Below are 21,911 nucleotides of genomic sequence, written 5' to 3'. Positions count from 1 at the left end.
ACACACACACACACACACACACACACACACACACACACACACACACACACACACACACCACCAGAACCTTAAATAATTCAACCACCTAAAAATCAAATACACCTACATGACAAGAACCACCATAATGAAAAGTGTAAGATAACTGACATACTGAGAAAAAGACATGTAGGTCAAGATAGAGCCAAATACCTAACTTCCAGAATACACAAAAAGCTCTTGTAAATAAAAATACCATGTATAAAAAGAAGAATTAGCTAAAAATATACTAAGGAAACAAAAAAAACCGTTAAAAATGAATTTTTGGAGAACCTGGGTGGCTCAGTTGGTTGAGCTCAGGTCATGATCTTGGGGTTGTGAAATTGAGCCCCACACGGGCCTCTGCACTTAGCTGGGTACTTAAGATTCTGCTTAAGATTCTCTCCCTCTCCACACCATTCAACCGTCCAAATGGGGACATCGGTGATCCTGAGAGAGATTTTACTTGTGCTCTCCCAGAAGAGAAGCACTGCCACTCCTGAAAAACTACTTCTCAATTTAGTTCTGTCTGAACTTTCATGCTTCTTGATATCCCAAATGCAAAAATAATAGTAAGCTCAGGCTTAACACTTCCCAAATTGTTTGGATTTATATGGCATTTCGATATGTATAGGAAAATCAAAAGGCTCCAAATTCAAAGAAATAACAGAATATGGGGGGGAAAAGGAAATAGGCTAAGATATGATTACAAAGTAGCAAGTGCACGGGGTATATCTGACTCTTAATGGTAAGACTGGACTCTCCCCGGTGAGCCCGGAAGTACTAACAAAATTTGGAGGGAAGAAAAAAAAAAAAAAAAAACACAGGATAAGGTAAGAGTGAAGTTTGAGAAGCAAAGTAACCAGAAATGCCAGAACTCGGAATGCTTCAAGGCTTGAAAAAAGCCTGGATGGAAAAATGGGTTGAAAGTAAAAATTAGTGAGACTATCCCATCAGCGTGCACTTCATCTTTTGCTCGGAATAGCATTTTCAACATATGGTGCATAAAAATAAAGTTGAGCTGCTAAGAATAATGTAGTGGTTAAGAAAGTGACCTCTGGAGCCAGGATACTTAAGTTGGAATCCTAACTCTGCAATCCACTAGCTGAATGACTCGAAGCAAATTCCTGTGGGTTAAACAGCAGTACCTGCATCATAGGGATGCAGGGAAGATTAAATTTGTGATGTGCACAGTGCCTGGCATATTCTAAGGGCTCAGCAAATGTTAGAAAACAGTAGTACCAATAAGAATAGCTTTTATTTCTATAAAACAGTATGGTGAAAAGGAATATTAGCTTCTCTCTTTTAGTTAGGTATGCTTAAGAGAAGCCAGTTACAAATTTTATACATTGCACTAGCTGGAGCAGTTTACCCTAAGTCAGAATGAGCTAAGAATAAACAAACACCTGGAGTTTGATCACATAATGGAGAGAAAACATGTCCCAAACTGGGCTCCCTCTTGTCAGAAATCACCTAGGCTTTGGAAATCCAAGCTTCAAATCATGGTAGTCTGTGACTTGAGCTAAGCTCTTAACATCTCAGTCTATTTCTCACCAAATGGATTTAATACTTAATGAAGTTTTTCTGACAGTTCAAAGCGATAAAGTGTATCAAGTAACCAAGTAACCGAGAACCTAGTAAGTGCTCTAGAAACACACCATTAATGCAATTAGCATGAGATTCCCATCTTGGCATACAGCCCCCTTCTCCATCCCATGAAGCAAATCCTATTACAGGTTTTCTCCACTATCTCTAAGTTCACTTTAGGCCACATCACCTTTACAAAAGACCTACATTAATACCTGTTTTTGTTAACCAAAAGAAATCTGGAAGAGGATTTTCATGTTGATGAAACAATAATTGCTTCCACACCTTATACCACTTCAACTTGAAAAAAGTTACACAGGGTACTTTTGGGTAGCAAGGAACCTGTCCTTCATCCTTTCACTATTACTGCTGCCACAACCAGGTTATGAAGAGTGGTTGCTTCAGCTCTCTTTTCTAATCCAGTCTTAAACACAAAGGGCTTGACTACAATTTATAGGACAAAAAATAACGCTTCAGTAAAGCACTAACTTAATTCACCTATTATGAGTCTCACTGGTTTCATTAACAAAAAAATCAAGTTGAGATGATAAATAGGTTCTCTCTTGCATGCCAACTCTGATTACAGGTGAGTCCTAAAATGTAATGCTATGAAAGAATCGGACCTTGCGTCTGGGCACGGCAACAGAAAAGGTGCTGAGGTCATTCACGAGTGTGTGCCATGGGCACCAGAAAAGAGGAAAGAAAGGCTAGTGTGGGCATGCACAAAAGATAGTGCAATGGAGAATGATACGGGGGATGTATGTGGGTGTACTTTTCTTACCTGAAATGTTAACCATTTTTAGATGCAATTAGTAAGTGAACATGGAACGTGTACATGTGCCAAGCACTGTTCTAAAGACGTGTAATTATTAACTCCATTAATCCTCATGACAGCCTTGCAAAGGAAGCAGATATTAGCATCCTCACTTTACAGCCAGTGAGTCAGAGTCAACATTTGAATCCAGGACTTTTGGCTCCAGAGTCATCTTTTAACCCATACGCTACACTCTCAGATAAAACTAATGCAACCTCTCCGGCTGGAGAACATTTCCAGGATGCAGTTTCACTTGAAAAGGCAGCTTTCAGGGGTTAAGCATCCAACTCTTGGTTTCAGCTCAAGTCATGATCTCGGGGTCATGGGATCGCACCCCACGTTGGGCTCCTTGCTCAGATCAGGGTTGGCTTGGGGTTCTTTCTCCTTTTCCCTCTGCCCCTCACCCCACTCTCTAATAAATAAATCTTTAAAAAGGGGGGACAGCTTTCAGAAAGACTGCATTAAAACATTATCTCCAGATATTACCTAAAAACATAGAATTTATAGTGAGATCTCTGCGTTCAGCATCTTTCTGCCAATCAGTTGTGAATTCTACCTCTGCATGTCTTCCATCAGTGACAACATCAATCCGCAGTGTAGTAATTTCAAAATTTTCTTCATGAAGCTGTAATGAAATGTTTAGTTTTTAGTATCACTGGATGAATTGAAAAAAATAAATGAGTCCTGACAAGTATATCTTCTTTCTTTTCAAAGTCACCTAGTACACATGTATTTTGAAACAGAAAGACACAAGCAATATTCAAGATAGATCCAAAGAATAATTTTAAAAAAAATAAATCCATCTTAATTAAAAAGGATGAGTCTGACATTAAAAAAAAAAAAAAAAGACAACTCCAACAAATGTTGTGGCAGAGAACAGAAAAGGCCCTCAAAACAGTGTATTCCAGTTCTTCATTTCAAATTAGGCTACTCTGAAATATTTTTTAATAGCTCCAGTTTGCCTCTTAAGAGCTGAATATCAATTTATAACATATATACCATTAGCAAAGGACTGACAGAGGAAGAAATACAAACCATTAACTCCTTCTGCAACTCTTTTACTGGTAACCATCAACGAAGCTGAAATAAAAATATATGTATCGTGGGAAGAGAGATGAGCTCCAGCTGGGAAAAAGCAGAGTGGCTTCAGGATAGATGACATGTGAGCTGAGCCTTGAAAACTAAGTAGGATCTGTATGTGCACACGTGGAAAGAGAATTTCAATGAAGAGAGAAGATAACCAAAGGCACAGCTGAGAGAAAGAGGGATATATGCACAAGAAAGTATTGCTGACAAGTAGCATGCTAGCATTTAGGGTAGACAGCAAAGGGTTTTACATGCCACTGAGGAATTTGGAATCTCTTCATTAAGAATTGAAAGCTACTAATGATCACTGTAAGTCTGTTCTAGAATTCCTCTCAATCTCATTTCTTCTCTAAAAAGTTAGATCTCACTATAAGATTCTAGAACTCAAGAATTTGAAGCATAAGTTTTCTATAAAGGTAAGTGGTCAGAAAAGGGTTTGAAATATGGAAGACTGAAAATCACTGTAGGAAACAGACCCCTGATATGTCTCCCTTACCCAGGCAAAGAACCAGAGATTAACTCACTAGAAAGGCTGACCTATGAATAGTCACAATCTGGGACACCAGATACAGAGGATGGTGGGAGTGAAGCACCACAATGAAAACAAGATTAAGTGAAAAAAATGAACACGACCCTCATTCTCTTTCCCCACTTGGTTTTCCAAATGCTAATAATAACCAGGCTTGTTCTAACCTGAATTACACTAAAGGATTCTTCTGATTTTCCTCAATGAAAAGGCCTACCGATACTGACACTGGTGATCCCACAACTAACTGGCTGACATTTCCACATAAACTACGGTAAAGTTCGCAAGTCACTTTACAAACACCAGAGGATCACCCAAACTTAAGAACCAAACCCACATTTAAGGAAAGCCAACAGCAAAGACAGAAAAAGTTCAGAGGAAAGAGAGTGTCAAAGCAACTATAACTGATATCCTAAAGAAAGAAACATAATGCATCTGAAACAAGAAGAGAAAGTTTTCAAAAGAAATATTCTGAGAAACACCTCTTAAAAATTTTAAAAATGGCAAAGGTTGCAAATATAACAGGAAAATTGGATGATCAAGTTAAGGCAACCTCATGGAAAGTAAAATAAAGATATGAGAATATAAAATAGGAGAGGGGCGCCTGAGTGGCTCAGTCAGTTAAGTGACTGACTTCGGCTCAGGTCATGATCTCAGGGTCCTGGGATCAAGCCCTGTGTAAGGCTCAGCGTGCAGCAGGGAGTCTGCTTCTCTCTCTCCCTCTGCCCCTCCCCCCTGCTCATGCTCACTCACTCTCTCAAATGAATAAAAAAAACAAATATAAAATAGACAAAAGATAAAACTAGAAGATCAGTCCCCACAGTCCAACATCCAACATCACAGCAGATTCCAAAGGTGAAGACCCTGAACAAAGGGGATGGAATTATGAGAGGAATACAAGAGGGCCCACTAAGTATCCCTACACAATGAATGAAAAGACACATCCAAACCAAAGCACAGTGTCTTGAAATTAAAAACACTACATAAAAAGATCAGAAAGGCTTCCTAAGGCGGGGTGGAGGGTGGGATCTGGTCTCAGAGGAGAAATCTGAATGAGTTCAGACTTCCCAGTGGCAGTACTGGCAGGTAGCAAACAAAGGCTTTCCACTTCTGAGTGAAAATGATTGTCAGCCTGGAATTCCATAGCTAATAAAACTATCAGACCAGTGTGAAGGTAAAATAAAAATATTTGCAGACATGTAGGTTTTTTCAGGTTTCAGACTATTAAAATGAGAGCCAAAAAAGAAAAAGACAAAAACAAGAAAGAATATCACATAGGACTCAAGAACCAGGCTGTCTAACAAGGAAGAGGCCAGGAAATTCCCAGCATGTGGTGCAGGCAAATCTGAGGATGAGGAATGGGGAGCCAGCCCACAACCTACACATGTGAGAAGAGGGAATTCACCAGATGAAGTGGCTCAAAACACGGGAACTGAAACTTGATGGGTTTCATCTAGTAAGAGGAACGTCACAGAGTACAGGAACGAATTAGTGGCACACAGAAAGCTAGATAAAAGAAAAATGCTGTTAAGTGCAGGGAAAACCAAAATCACCCCAGAAAGAGATGCAGCGCAATACACTTCATAATCCAGCTGTAACCCATTCAGTAAGAAATGAAAACACTGAACGTGAATTCAACCAAACATGATGGTCCAGGCATAGTGTGAAGATGAGGGAGGGAGAGCTGTGTGCACTGTGGGCAAGAAGCTGCCACTCTCCTGTGCAGCAAGTCAGCACACAACATCTCACAACTGGGAAATCTGAAACAAAGACAAACTCTGCAGCACAGAAATGACTTCTTTAGAAATGTGGGGCTAACAGGTAAGTACCATAGAAACTAGTTGAAAGTGGCTGTAGCAAAGGAGGATGCAGGGTGTAAAAGGGAGAGAGAGACGGACATATTTTATTAGTTTTTCGTCACTTGCTTTTTTAAAACTAGAAAAAACATATTAAACTTTTAAAAATTACAAAAAAGACAATGTAATTGCTGTCAAACCTTTCACTTACCCTGGCAGTAATTGTTCCATGCTTTTCTCCTTTATTGTTTATCATACGAATACCCGCAGCCTGAAACATGTCCTTCATTTGAGCAGGGGTAGCAGTGGTAGCAAAATCCACATCTTGAGGCTTTACTCCATTTAATAAATCCCTCACTGCTCCTCCTGCTATTCTTAATTCATGATTTTCTTTGACAAATAATTCTGAGGAGAAAGAATATATTTTACTTCAGTTTATTTAAGAATTACAGAAGTACAAGGTTTTTCCAATCTATTAGGGACAGCAGAAATTATTTAACTAGACTTTTCATATAAAAATTAGAACAAGGCCCACAGAAATGAAGTGACTTACCTAGAGCAGAATGCCTCTCACAACTCTAAGAGCAGGGAACTTGCAGATTTTTTTCTTGGCAGATTCGGAAGATAATTCAGAATTATCTTCCGAATTATCTTGCACAATCCCCCAAGGTCACTGATATACATTTGAATTATAACCAAAAAGTGAACAATTCTGCTTTTTCTCCAAGTTTATGTGCATACTTCAGAAACGTGAGGTGTTCTTAGACATATTTCTCTTTGTGTACTGATGCCAAGGCTGTAACATTCATGCATGAAACTATGAAACTGTCAAACAACATTAGTCTATCACCCCAGGTATGATAACGTTACAGCTAAGAATCCCTCAAGAAATAATCTGCATACAATGTTTATTTCTGCTCCTCTCTGTGCTCTAGAAAAGACCTAGGAAAGCTCAAACTACTGTGAGGGCCTCAATATAGGAGACCCAGAGTGGACTCCTCTAGGTACAAGATAAGACAAAGTCCATTGTTAATTACTCATGACCAAAGGACATCATATGGCACCTAGGGAGAATGACATCCAGAAACTGGCCTTATACAACCGCCTGAGCCTTGGTATTGCCAAAAGGTGGCCTGGCACCCACAACTGGGCCCTGATATTTTCCTGTTGAACCCAAACAATGTCAGAGAACATCCACATCAGACAAGTCCACTCGGTGACCATGATGGATCGGTTAAAACAAGACAACTAGTAATCCTGTCTGAACACAGAAGACATGAATACTATCAAAGACACCACCTTATGACAATTAATAATATGTGTGACTTCTCCTTATTTATCCACCAGTTAACAGAGCACTGTGTTTTCACCTTCTAGGTAAGAATTAAGACACCCATCACAGATTTATCCTTGCTTCCTGATACCCGCTAATCCACAGGAAAACTGTACTTCTTATACCCACCCCAAAATACGATACAAGCACAAACCCTACAAGAAGTCCTTTCTAAAAACCTTTGGCTGAGGTACTCCAAGGTTCTCCATGGTCAGTGTTCTCCTAACAACTCACCTGGTCTCTGGCTGGAGGGCACTAACCTGAGCACTGAACTAAATACATCAGAGTTCTGGCACCCCTCCTCACAAGCTTGTATGTCAACCTCCGTCCCCGCCCTAAATCTGTGCTTGCGCATCCTCTTCCTCTTACTTACCCTCCCTAAGCCTTCAGCCCAACTCTCCAGAGACCACCTAAAACGATCTGCTCCAAAGTAATAAATGCTCCCTCCATTTACCTTCCAACCTAAATTTTTAGCTGTCCCAGACCATCCTAAGTCCTTTCCAAGAGTATGTGTTGTTCATCTTCCTTTCACTCCACATTGCTGATCAAGTCCTACTGACTATATGTCCCTATTAAGGGTTCCTTCATATAGGGTTCATGGTTTCTTAAAATAAAATATAAAAACCAGGTGGTATGGTAGTAAAAAAAGAAAAAAAAAAAAAAAACGAAAAACCATGTATGTTAGTCTGGTTTTCATGAGATTTATAGAGGTCCATGACCCAAAAAGTTAAGGACTGCCAAACTATTTCTGGACTCTATCCTCATTTCTCCCTTGTTCAGGGCCTCTTCATCTCCTTCCTGAACAAGAGTGCTCCATCAGCCTCCTTAAATCCAGCTTCCACCATCTAGACAGAGGGTTCTAAATCACTCGCTTGATTAGGCTCTGCCACTGTTCCTCTGACGACTCCCAGCACAATATCCACATTTCCGCAGTACATTATACAAGGGCCTCTGACCCAGTTCTGTCTCCTCTCTCACTAATCTCTGCATCGCACTTTACACTCAAACTCTCCCTGGAGTTTCTCTCTGTAACTTTGCTTGCAAAGATCACTTCACCTAAACACCTTCCCAACTTACCTCGCTAAGCAGCTGGCCATGAAATGTCTTGGTGCACAACCCACACGAGAAAGACATTTGGCATGTCAGTCACTCATACCTAAACCGAACTTTCAGGATTTCATACCACATAATCTCATCTATTCTACCCATTTTCCTCTGTTTTTCTAATGCTGGTTATGACCATTAAATTGACTTTAAGGTCCACTAGTGGGTTACTACCCACAATGAGGAAAACACTGACCTAGCAATCCTTATTCATCTTTTGTGATTCAGTTTAGGAAGCTTCTCCTGATGGTGAAGTTAAATCAATTTCTTCTAAGCTACTAGAGAAGCCTATTTTTTATGCATACTAATTATATTAAAATTACCTGTTCATTCTCAAGGTAGAATACCTATCTTACTTATCTTTACACCAATGTGGCTCACAATGGAACCTAATTGTGATATCCCTGCTTCAAAAAAACTCAAAAAAAAAAAAAATCAGACTGACCTCATTGGGAAAGTATTTTTGAAAGATTTTCTTCCTTCAATACAGTAAGAAACTATTTTGAAATGCAAAAAATGAGTAAGTTTTACTCTCACTTGAACCTACTTTAACAGGATGAAGGTCAAAACTGAATACAAGATAACCTCTGTTTTAAGATTCTCATGCTAGCTCGACCAAAATTTTAAGTTCAAAGTCACCTAATAAATTAACTGCATTACACAAAGAGATACAGAATTCAAAGTAATCTATTCATCATTTTGATTAACCATATGGAAATAGATAACTATTTCCCAAAAACTCACAATTCTAACATAATACAACTGAGAGAGGCGTATTAAGGCAAAAAATGTGCCCATGTGGAACAGTCATAAAAACTGTAAGAAATGCAATGATTTTATGCTGACCTAAAAGAGACGGGATTATCAAGCTTACACACTCCTTTTCCTCAATTACTGGTATCGTCAATCTCACAGAAATCCACATTTCAATGAATTTTGTAAACTACATACTCAGGAAAATAATACCTAATGCAGCTAAATTTAATTGTAAATTTAAGCCTGAGACTCAAGAAATGCATAATTTCATCATTCCAAAGCTATTAATCTGCTTCAACTGCCACAGCTGATAGTAAGCTATTTTTAATTATTATCGTTAGCAATCCAAAGGACCATATTATGTCAGAAAATTTTTATGATTGTCTATTTTTTTATTTTAATTTTCAATCTAATTTTCATTAACTTCTTCCCTTTACAATTTTGAATTTTAAGTTTTGGAGGCAGGGGTACAGAAAGTGCAACTAAAATGGGAAGACCATTTTATGTCATGACTATTCCTACCAAAAAATAAATGATCTGTTCTTCAGTTTTTCCAGGATCTCCCAAACTTGAAGAGTGATCAGGTGTTCCTACTGTCCCAAAAGTTACAATGATGGCTTTATGACAGCACATACCAAAGCAGTTAAAAGCTAACCACTGAGTGCTAATGCCCAGTATTTCTTATGGACCACAGCCAAGCGACCAAAGAAATCCTGGCTTGTCCACTAACCACATTAACTTAGGAAAAGAAATCAATGTTTGGAACTTCAGTCTCATGTATAGAATGGAGAAAAAAATCTCATATGCCCCTAGCATGCCTCTACAATGTTGTCCTCAAGCAAAAGGAAAAATAAATTACATGAAATAAACTGACAAATTATAAAATCCTATACAGTGTACAGATAATCCACTACCCTAGCTTCACTAAATCTTGCATACTGGAAACTAATTTCACATGTGGCAAAGCACCTATTAGGATTTGAGAACTGGTATAGTATTCAACTGCACAGTATTATCACCATACAACAGCCATCATTTGTGTGTATGTGTTTGTGCGTTGTTTTCACGCAGAACATCTTATTTTACCAGACCACGCAAGTCTTTAGAAAGCAGCAAAAACCAAATAAAACCAATTATTTGATTTTCTAACTGATGAGCTTTGCACTAAAAGATTCCATTCTTGCCACTTCCACTCTAACCTAAAAAAGTCAACTTTAAAATATGTCCGTGCTGGGGCATCTGGGTGGCTTGGACAGTTAGGCGTCTGCCCTCGGCTCGGGTCATGATCCCAGGGTCCCACATCGGGCTCCCTGCTGAGCAGGGAGCCTGCTTCTCCCTCTCCCTCTGCCTGCTGCTTCCCCTGCTTATACACTCTCTGTCAAAAATAAATAAAATCTTTAAAAAAAAAAAAAAATGAATATGTCTGTGCTACCATTTGCGAGGCTTTGGAGGACAAGACCCTGGGGGTAAATAGACCTGTATCTTCCCACCGTATTGAGTTTCTAAATCCATAGGATTTCACCTCTCAAGATGGAGACAATTCAACTCTTGAGGTAAGGGTTAGTCAGGCAAATGAATTTGTTAAAATAAAAGATGTTCAAGAACCTATAGTAATCAATATCCAGAGCCTTGTTTCCAAAAGAAAAATGCAGAAGGACCTGAAACAGGCCACCAAGAGTTAATTACCTACATCTAAGCATTTGGCACCTTTCTTCCAAGAGCCCTCTTGCAACTGAAGGTGGGAAGATTAGGAGCTGGGAAAGGTATATAAAGAAAGAACAAGAGAGGAAGACCCTGTGGCTGGGGCTGTTGCAGCCTCGATTGCCCGGCGGGGGATCGGAGCCAAACTGTCATTGTCAGAATGTCGGGCAAAGACCGAATTGAAATCTTTCCCTCGCGCATGGCACAGACCATCATGAAGGCTCGATTAAAAGGAGCAGAGACAGGTCAAAACCTCCTGAAGAAAAAATCTGATATCTTAACTCTTCGATTTCGACAGATCCTAAAAGAAACAGAGACTAAAATGTTGATGGGTGAAATGATGAGAGAAGCTGCCTTTTCACTTGCTGAGGCCAAGTTCACAGCAGGGGATTTCAGCACCACAGTTACCCAAAATGTAAATAAAGCCCAAGTGAAGATCCGAGCTAAGAAAGATAACGTAGCAGGTGTTACTTTGCCAGTGTTTGAACTGGCAAACCTTCATTACCATGAAGGAACTGACAGTTATGAACTGACTGGGTTAGCCCAAAGTGGGGAGCAGTTGGCAAAATTAAAGAGGAACTACGCCAAAGCAGTGGAGTTACTGGTGGAACTGGCTTCGCTTCAGACTTCCTTTGTTACTTTGGATGAAGCCATTAAGATAACCAACAGGCGTGTCAATGCCATTGAACACGTCGTCATTCCCCGGATTGAACGTACTCTTGCTTATATCATCACAGAGCTGGATGAGAGAGAGCGAGAAGAGTTCTATAGATTAAAGAAAATACAGGAGAAGAAAAGGATTCTCAAGGAAAAATTTGAGAAGGACTTGGAGCAACGGAGGGCAGCTGGTGAGGTGATGGAGCCTGCTAATCTTCTGGCTGAAGAGAAGGATGAAGATCTTCTGTTTGAATAATCTTTCCTGCTCTGGTTCTTTCATAAGCTCTAACATGGCACCATTTTAATTCACGGTGTGTAGGTTTGGTATGTGTGGCTATTTATTTTTTGGCCTAAGAATTTCACTGGTGGTAAAATTTCCCTGGATGTTGGTTATGGGACTACCTTTGCAAAATCCTAATTCAGCAACCATTTATCACATGAGATTTGTAGCCCCTGCCCAGGAACTTGTAGAATTTATTCAGCAGCAGCAGTACCCTGCTCCATGTACATCTGTTCAAGTGATCTGCTTACCACGCATATTAGGAAATCCCCCTTAGGAAACAGCAGTGGTCTCAGGCCAGCTATGGCCGTGGCCGCCTGTGTTCCCACCTGCTCCGACACCGTGGCACTGCTGTCTGAGATCGCTGCGGCCATCCTGTGGGACCCTGGTACTTGTCTCCAGCTTTATGAAACCTTCACTATTTGCCTTGCACGGCAGGTCTCTGTCCTGTCTGTCATGGGAGTTCTGCCAATTTTAATGTGATTATGGTATAAACAGTAAAATGATTTAAAAATGAAAAAAAAAAGAACAAGCTTGAATTCAACTCAGATTTGGAGCTTCTAAACTTGTGCTGTTCAAACAGTAGGCATATATGGTTACTGAACTGAGCACTTGAAATGTGGCGAATCTGAATTAAGATGGTCGGGATGTGCTAACCACCAGATTTCAAGGACTTGCAAGGAAAGATGTGAAATACCTCATTAATAATTTTACATAAATTTTATATTAAAATGGTATCTTAAATATAGTTGACGAAATGCTATACTAAAATAATTATTAAAATTAATTTCACCCATTTATCTTTAATGTGGTTACTAGAAAAGTATACATTGCACATGTGACATATTTCTATTGGATTGGAGTTTCTAGCATTTTTCACTGTAATTACAACTCAGAGTGAAGTATCAGCTTTAGACCCTCCACTTCAAGATCACACGAAGAATCTATATGAATCAACAAATTCTGGACCACTGACCTTTGACATGTATCTAAAAAATCATCTAAATTCAAGAATAGAAAAGTAGCTCTGGGAATAAACTAATACAAGGAAATTCATTTCAATGTTCCTCCACCTTTTGCGCACAGAATTAATGGAGTTCTTAAAAAAATTTATAGATGCCCATCCTCCCCAGAGATTCCAGTTCAGTAGGTCAGGGTGGTACCCCAGGATTTGTGTATTTTAAAAGCTCCCCAGGTGAACCTAATGGACAGCCAAGGTTGCATGCCACTGTATAGGTCATGTTTCTACAAACACATACCTTTGTGTATTTCTTAAGGGCCACTAAAATACCAGAGGCTTTGGAATGCAGCTGTGTGGCTGCTTCAGTAACAGCATAGCTGATTCTGAGGACCAATGTAAGGAATGATAAGACTGTGACAAGCAACATGAAGTTGCTGTAATCAGGGACTTAGCTTAAGTCATTTCCTGTGCCCCTTCCAGGTAAGTTTTGTATGTGCACAAATGGAAGGGACTCCTATATTTCCTTCTGCCTTCAGTTCACTCAGAAAGCACTTAGGACTAAGGAGGAAATATAGCTTGGTGATTACAAGCTGGGTACTGAAAGCGGACTACCCAAGTTCAAAATGCAGTTCCCTAGTTATTATAAAAATGTTGGCACATTCCTAAGCCTCTTCCCTCATCCACAAAAAAAGAAAAAAAATGTATCTACTCATTTAGTAGGCCCAGTTCTGTAACCTATCTATAAAGTAGTTAGCATAACATACAGAAAAGCCATGCTTTTTAGTTGAAGTCACTGCCTGAATCTTTTATGTTTGGCTATAGTTTGGGATTACCTATAGTAAACCTTTCTTTTGTTAGCTCAACAGCAAAAATACAAAAACAAAAACAAAAACCCCTGAGTGTTGACTAAAAAACATTAAGCCTCCATTTCTCCATTTACAGGGCTTTCCAAAGCAAGAAAGCATCCTAATCTCTCACCTGTCAGACTCTTCAATCCTGCTGTGAACAATGACTGGAATTCTGGAGACTGCAACTTCATTGTAAATAGATACTGCTTGAAAAGGCACAGCCTACTCCAACTACAGCCCAGTAACGGCCTGCGCCAGGGATTCAGGCACCTCAGCATCTGGGGGCAAGGTCACCAACCACACATCTACAAGACAAACATGCATGTACAATAATGAAATTTACAAGTGAAGGAAAATAAAGGGATTTACTGCAATTTTATTTAACATCTGAAAGACAATCTCCTGTTCAGATGAAAAAACTGAAACCAGTGAGAATTTGAGGGACAGTCACCTATGACTAGATCTATGCTTGTGGCTATGCAGTTTTGTACTCCTGAAGCACTTACTGGTATAGTCGCGTTATCACCTTTTACTGTTACAGTGCTCTCTGGAGAGGTGGGTTTCAGTTAAAGCTTGAGGGGAGCAGGCTGCCAAGGACAGTGGTTGCAGAAAAGGAAACTCAAAACACTAGAAGACCTGACCTCCAAAACACGGCACAGTCACGTTTAACACTGTACTTCCCCACCTGCACCCGATATATGACCCAGAGACATTTCCCAGGCATTGAAAAACATCTTCCTAAGACTTGTCTTAGCTGCCCGCTTTTTCCCTCATTCACCATTCCTTTCCATCTTGCCGGCTCCTGAGTCCCACCCACACCGATTTCCACGTGAAGTGGGTCTCCGTGAGGGACCGACAGGATTTCAAGTGGCCCCGACGGAAACCACAAGTGGGTCATTCCTTTCCGCGGGAAGCAGATTTCAAAAAGCGGCGTTTCCCACCAGGGGGCGAGACGAGTTCTCCTCACCCAGACCACGTGGGGAAGAAAAACAGTGTCCTTCCAACTTCGCCTAAAATCAGAAAAACCCGCCGAGGACCCTGGCCTTGAAGTGGCGTGTCCCGCCCCTCACTCCGGGTGCCAGACCGAAAAAGCTTAGTGAGACCCTCGGGGGGCCGGCCACAAAGAACGGAAAGTGCCCGGGGAAGCCCGATGATTCAGCCTGCAGTTACTGGAACGTGGCAGGGACGCGGCCCCACGACCTGCACGTCGAGCTCTTTGCTGCGGTGGAGAAGGCCTCTCGCCGCCAGAGGGTCGCACCCTCCCCAGGCGGCCCCCGTCGCCCCACTGCCCTCCCTGCGGCGCGCACCCGCACGCCCCCCGTGCGCCCGCTCACCGGCCCCACCGCCGCCGTCGTCGTCTTCGCCACCCAGCGCACTTCCGGACGGCGGACGCCGTGACGTCACCGCTGCGCGCCGATCGTCAGCGAATGGGGAAATCGCAGCGAGGCGTGGGTGGGGCCCGAGTGGGCTCTCTCCGCGGCGCCTGCCTTTCTACCACCACCCGGCTAGAAGCAGAGCGCGGTTTTGCCGCGCCTCTGAATCCAGAGTACGCCGCCGGCGGTGCTCCTGGGGAGTTCGAGGCACCAGGGTCTTTTCTTTCTTTTAAGTACATCTCCCTACACCTCTCTTGCCCTGAGGTGGTCAGACGCCCATCTGCGTTGCATGCCCGTGTGATCTTGGGCAAGTGTCACTCTTTTCCTTTGTAGAATGAGACTGTCAATAAAACCTATTACAGGGGCTTGCCAGGCTTTAATGTCATGTTACTTCCCAGCAAGGAGGGAAGGCTCAGTGAGTGTTATTACTCTTGCCTTTCCTCAAGACCTAAGCAGAGGGTTTCAGACACACAAGTTCTAAATTTAGGCCCTCTAGTTCGTTAAAATTACTGGGCATATTTTATTTTCCCACCTGGTTTTTGTGAAGTCTGAAGGCTACTGCAGCTGCAAAATGAAGAACTTGGATTTGATTCAGTTCTTTCGTTTTTTCCAAGGCTGAGAAGAGTAAATAAAGTAGCAAAGGAGTAGGAGTAAAGCCCTAGATCCTTAAAAAGGGACACTTCCAATTAATTTGCCAATTATCTTTAAAAAAATAAAAAAATCAGGGCACGTGGGTGGCTCAATAAGTTAAGCGTCTGCCTTTGGCTCAGGTCATGATCCCAGGGTCCTGGGATGGAGCCCTGCGGTTGGACTCCCTGAGTCAGCTTTGTCCCTCTGCCCTTCCACCGGCTCATGTACATACTCTCTCGCTCTCTCTCAAATAAAATCTTTAAAAATAAAATAGAATCTGCATCATATGTTTTCATTAAGTGTAGTCTTAATAGCCCTGTAATTCCCCTAAAATTTTCCTAGGAAAATTCATGTGCCATAGTATTTCTGTGGTTTCCAATGATCAGCCCTCTTAGCTTCAGGGCTATTAGGTATCCCATTTTGAGAAGAACAGGCCTAGTTTCCCAAGTTGCTGTTCAGAGGCCAAGCATTATATTTCTTCATGTGGCAATGAATATATTCATATATCCTAATTAGCCTGTGCAAGAAAAAAAATAGAGAATTCAAAGTGAAAGAGCATAGCACTACAGAAATAAGACATTAACAGGATAACAGAAGACATTATGGACAATTTTACTGACAATTTGACACTGAGGATGAAATGGACAAATTCTTTGAAATATACATCAAAACTGAAACAGGATGAAATTTAAAAAATCTAAATAGTCCTTTACTACTAAAGAAATTGAAATTTGTTCAACTTCCCACAAAGATAATTCCAGGCCCAAATGGTTTTAGTGGTCAAATTTATCAACCGCTTAAGGAAGAAATAACACCAATCTTCCATAATTTTTGTTCAGAAAATAGAGTAGGAAACATTTATCCTCTAATTTGGGACCAGCATGACAACTGATAACCTGAAATAGATAATAACCAAAAAAGGATTTATACATCAATATCCACATGAACCTAGAAACATATATTTAATGAAATATTAGCAAACCAAATCCAGCAAATTGGATTTTGATCAAGTTTGGTTTATCCCAGGAATGCAAGATAGATTTAATATTTAAAAACCAATCATTGTTATTCACCCTATTAGCAGACTAAAAAAGAAGACTGTATGATCATCCCAATAGGTGCAGAAAAAGCACTTAAATTCCACACTTATTAATGACTATAACTCTCAGAAAACTAAGATCATGGAACACTACATCAAAAACTAGCAATGTGTTGTATGGTGACTAACAAAATTAAGTTAAAAAAATAAAATTAAGAAAAAAAGAAAAAAAACTAAGATTAGGAGACATCCTTAATCTGGTAAAGGGCATCTATGAAAAATGTACAGCTGCCATCATACTTAATAGTAAAATATTGACTACTTTTCCTCTAATATCAGGAACAAAGATGCCCAGTCTCATAAATTCTTTTCAATATTTTACCATAGTTCATAAACATTAACATGAGAAAAAGAAATAAAAGATGTCATAATCAGGAAAGAAGCGACACTGTCTTTTCAGATGACATAATGGTTTGCATAGGAATCGACAAAACTACCTGAATAAGTGGATCTAGAGGTCTTAGGATTCAAGGTTAATAATTTAAAAACAAACGTATTTTTATTCAGTGGCAGCAAATATAAATAAGTTTTAATATTTTAAAGATTTTATTTATTTAACAGCGCACAAGCGAGCGGGGGTGAGCACAAGCAGGGGGAGCAGGAGACAGAGAAGCAGGCTCCCCACTGAGCAGGGAGCCCGATGCGGGACTGGATCCCAGAACCCTGGGATCATGACCTGAGCTGAAGGTAGACACTTAACCAACTGAGCCACCCAGGCGCCCCAATAAGTTTTAATTTTACAGCATTTTTTAAAAAGATTTTATTTATTTGACCGAGACACAGCGAGAGAGGGAACACAGCAGGGGGAGTGGGAGAGGGGGAAGCAGGCTTCCCGCTGAGCAGGGAGCCCAATGCGGGGCTCAATCCCCAGACCTCAAGATCATGACCTGAGCCGAAGGCAGACGCTTAATGACTGAGCCACCCAGGCACCCCAGTAAGTTTTAATTTTAATAATAGCTTTAAGTATAGAGATACAGGTTATAATATAGAAACAAATGTAGCACGAGAAGTTATATGGTTAGCAACCAATCATGTAAAGACAGGCAACATCATCACTTATTAGGGAAATACAAATTGAAGCCACAGTGAGATGCCATTACATACCTATTAGAATGTTCCAATCAAAAACCTGGGATTATCAAGTGCTGCCAACAATGTAGATCAACTGGAACTCATACACTGTTGATAAGAATATAAACTGCTACAACTACTGTGGAAAACATTTTGGCAGTTTCTGATAAAGTTATCTCTACTCTTAATATACAACCCAGCAAACCTACTGCTTGATATTTAATGGAGAGAAAAGAAAACTTACGTTCACATCTAAAAATGTATGTGGGGACACCTGGGTGGCTCAGTCGGTTACGTGTCTGACTTTTGATTTCAGCTCAGGTCTTAATCTCAGGGCCATGAGTTCGAGTCCTGTGTTGGGTTCCATGCTGAGCATGGAGCCTACTTAAAAAAAAAAAAAAGGTATGCGAATGGTAGTAGTAGCCTTACTGATAATCATCCAAACTTGGAAATAAGCCAAATTTCCTCCAACAGCTGTATGGGTAAGTAAACTGTGGTACATCCATACAAAGGAATATCACTTAGCAATATAAAAGAGTTAACTCCTGATATATATCTAAATCTAAAATAAAGAAAGCCAGACTCAGTTGGCTACATAATGATTCTATTCATAAGACATCCTGGAAGAGGCAAAATTATAGAGACATAAAACAGCCCAGTTGCCAGAGGGAACAGCAGATGGAAGGAGGGGCTCACTACAAAGTGGCGTGAGTGAAATTTGGGGGGTGATGGAATGCTTCTATATCTTGATGGTGGTGGTGAGTGCATGACTATCTGTCAAAACACATGAACAGTACACTAAAAAGGGTAAACTTTCCTTTATGTAAATTATACCTGAAAAAACCTGACCAACTATTTTCTTTCCTTATATTAGCCAAAACTAGAACATGAAAGTTTAAAGATATATATTTAAAAAGGCTCTCAAGAAATGCTTATTCAAATAAATTCAACTATTAAAGCATTTCCATATGAAGGTAGAATGAAGAACTTTGAGGCCATTAAACTAAAGCGGAAGAGAACTCTGTAGACAGATGCTGCTCAACCTTCTCCCCAGGACAATGGTGAGAACCACCAAAGCAATACAAAGTCCTTTCTGCTGCACACAAGAGGTTTACTATTATCTCTTAGTATAGACCCATCCTGAGGGAAATAGAATTTTACCTGCAAAGGAACTGACATTTATTACACAGAACTCCTACAGGAAGTATTCTTATTGTATATTATCTACCCCTAAGTAAATATGAACAGAGGGGACTGTTAGGTAGGGCAAGTTTCCATTATACTATAGAAACACCACTGCCGTGAGTAGTATTCTGCAGTTAGAATGCAACATATTAAAAAGTAAAGAAAATTAGATAAAAACAGCTTAGAATTATTTATTGTATATACAAACTTCAAGTCTTAGTTACCAATGCTGGTTTGAAAACCCATTAATGTTGGTTGGTATGCACTTCAGTGCTGGCTAAAGACTCCCTCAGGACTGGACAGCTTTCAACTTTCTTCAGAGTGGATCAGATTTTTTTATTCCCAGTTTATACATCTAGTAGCCAAAATGTGGCTCCCAAATGTTCAGTTGTCTCTGTTCATCTAAGTTTTGGTTGTGTTCCTTTAAAACTGAATCATCTCTGCAAATCAGAGAGAAGTGACAGACTATGTGAAACAGTTGTGAATGCAATGCTGTTTTCATCCATCCATCCATCCATCCATCCAATATTTGTTTAGTGTCTACTGTGTGTCCATGGCATGTGTGAATGCTCACAGTAATAAGTCTACATAGTAATTTATACTATTCTTAGAATGCTGACAAGCATCGTATTCTTATTAATCCTCAGGAACATGCAATGAGGTATTTTCCAATGAGAAAACATAAGCACAGAGAGGTTAATTTGTCTAAGGTCACACAGGTAGTGAGGAGCACACACAGAATTCAACTCAAACATTCTGACTCAAGATCACTAGAGTACTCTGATGAAGCTTAAGAAGCAGGCAGGACAAGATCCTGCAGGGCTGGGCACCTCACATGGTGACACTTGAACTTCATTTTAATGGTAATACGAAAGAATTGAAGGTTTTTTAGGCAGGAGTTTTCATAAACCTACTGTATTTTCGTGTGACTAGTCTGGCTGTAGCATGGAAAATGGGTGGAAAGGCCTGGTACATAAACTTATTTTCTCCTAGTTCTGGAGGTCACAAATCTAACATGAGTCCAACAGGCCTGCATTCCCTCCAGAGGCACTTGGGGAGAATCTGTTTGTTTTCTTTTTGGTCCTTTCCAGCTTTGAGAGCTTCCCTCCCTCCATCTTCAAAGCCAGCAAACATAACATCTTTTCTTTCTGACCTTTTTGATACCTCCTTATATGGATCTCTGTGATTACACTGAGCCCCTTGGATAATCCTGGATAACCTCCCCATTGAAAGATCCTCACCTTAGTTACATCTGAAAATAAGGTGATATGTTTGCAAGCTCTAGGAATTAGGAGGTGCACATCTTTGGGGGGGCTCATTATTCAGCCCTTCAAGTGCATGGTTTCGTGGGTGGGGGGATAGGAAGACGTGGGAACACCAAGGATTATCATGTGACAAAACAACTGGTTGATCAACTTGGGATAATAACTCTGTCGACCTTAATGCTGATACTTTCTCCATTTCTTCCTGTTTCTGGTTTTAGGCAGAGGCTTCGATTTCAAGTAAAAACACATGGCTGACCAGAGGTAAAAACCATTAAAAAGCAGAGTGGTAACCCTGAGATCAGAGGTCCCCACCCCACCGGCCAGCACCCAACTCCAGGACCTATGGCATCAGTGTCCTTAAAACATCACTACTCCAAAGAGCATCTGCATTTTGAAATAGGACAGAGAAAGGAGAATAATGCTTCCTATAAAGATAAGATTTTGTAATAGCATTTTAGGCCCCTTGAGGAAGATATTTGAAGCAACATTCAGACAAGTCAGATAACATAATTTTGGCCTAATTTTAATATTCTGCAATTTGGGAGTTGATGGTTAAACCTCAAACCCCTCCCCCACCCCTTTTTTGGGGGTAAGCAACACTGAGTAATTTGTTTAAAAGACATGTTCTGTTTCAAGAATGTCTTCTTTCTTCGAAACAACAAAAAGTACCTCTTTGAAGGAAAAGCCATTCACTCGTTTTGTTCTCATAAAAGTTTAATAGAAGCCAACTAAAGTTTAAGATCTCCCAGAGGACAAATAAAGAGATTTCTCAGAAAATGTAGAATCGCAATTTTCATTGGTGCGAGGGGATTTTACACACAAATGCAATTTTATTTTACATTTAAAAGAGATAAGTAAATAGACAAATCAATTTTAGCTGTTCTGAAATTTCATACTGGGTCATTAATTTTAAAAGATGGGACTTCAATAATAGTTAAAAGAACAGAGGCCCAAGGGTAAAGACTGAGAATAATCACCTTCAAAATTGACTTAGCAGCAGCCTCAGATCAGAACCAAGAGTCTAAACCAGCTTTCTTGTGATGTTCTCCATTGCATTTCTACCTTAAAATAATCATATGGAATTCCCTATCGTAACAACACAAACTCCCTCTTCTTTTCTTAAAACTGGATACTCTGATGGATTCTGATAAAACCAAGCTAGATCAAATTAAGACCTGCCCTCGCATCTAGTGGTGGAGATAGAGATATAAAATACTATTCAGTACAGTATAGTCTCAGCTGCAGAATGAACACTCCCTTGGGAGAAAGAGTAGAGTTGGAGAGGTCTTCCCATTGGAAATGATATTCAGACTTCACCTGAAATAATGGGAAGTTTCTCAAGAGGTATCTCTTTCCCCCACCACCACCAAGTAGGAGACTTAGTCCTTGTTAAGTACTTGTTACATTGTTTCTCTTAAAATAATTATGACAATTACACAAGTGTTGCCATTGTGGGCAATGTGACTCTGGGGAGCATCACAACCAAACTTGTGATGTCTGAGTTTCAGTTTATTCATCTGCAAAATAGGTTTATAGGATTGTGATATGATAATGTGTATAAAGCAATTGACAGCCCCAGGCATGAGGTAAGTTACCTCCTGATTGAAATAGAATACTAATTTACCTTAATAAAGTAAGCTTAATTATATAATTTATTTGTTTCCACATGCTGGTTGATTTCCTGTATCTGGCTTTGCAAGTAAAGAATTGGTCCCTGCAAAATTATTTTGTAATATGTAGTTACAACAAACCATTATGTTGTACACCAATTTATATAATGTTATACGTCAATCTTATCTCAATACAAGTGAAAAAATAATGCAA

The 21,911-nt window shown here is 40.1% G+C and overlaps 1 protein-coding gene and 1 pseudogene across 2 annotated transcripts in view; one reads left to right on the top strand and one right to left on the bottom strand.

The window, feature by feature from the left end:
• TRNT1 (tRNA nucleotidyl transferase 1) overlaps positions 1-14,898 on the bottom strand; it is a 19,953-nt gene extending 5,055 nt beyond the window's left edge. Inside the window, exons 1-4 of one of the 2 annotated variants that reach the window (XM_025884723.2) lie at positions 14,799-14,898; positions 13,595-13,769; positions 6,036-6,229; positions 2,903-3,041 (exon numbers count right to left, since the gene is read on the bottom strand). In XM_025884723.2, the coding sequence (XP_025740508.1) occupies positions 2,903-3,041; positions 6,036-6,229; positions 13,595-13,742 (481 nt within the window). In that variant the 5' untranslated portion in view covers positions 13,743-13,769; positions 14,799-14,898. Of the gene's footprint in view, positions 1-2,902; positions 3,042-6,035; positions 6,230-13,594; positions 13,770-14,431; positions 14,730-14,798 lie in introns of those variants that run through there. The other variant, XM_073901567.1, reaches the window with a different exon arrangement.
• Positions 10,806-12,187, top strand: LOC112833579 (V-type proton ATPase subunit D pseudogene; annotated as a pseudogene).
• Positions 14,899-21,911: the final 7,013 nt, after the last annotated feature.

Source organism: Callorhinus ursinus, unplaced genomic scaffold, assembly GCF_003265705.2.
Source record: "Callorhinus ursinus isolate GAN/ISIS: 27379988/994484 unplaced genomic scaffold, GSC_fseal_2.0 scaffold15, whole genome shotgun sequence".
NCBI classification, from domain to species: domain Eukaryota; kingdom Metazoa; phylum Chordata; class Mammalia; order Carnivora; family Otariidae; genus Callorhinus; species Callorhinus ursinus.
Note: the sequence above shows the minus strand (reverse complement) of the source record. Positions and strands in the feature narration are given on the sequence as shown.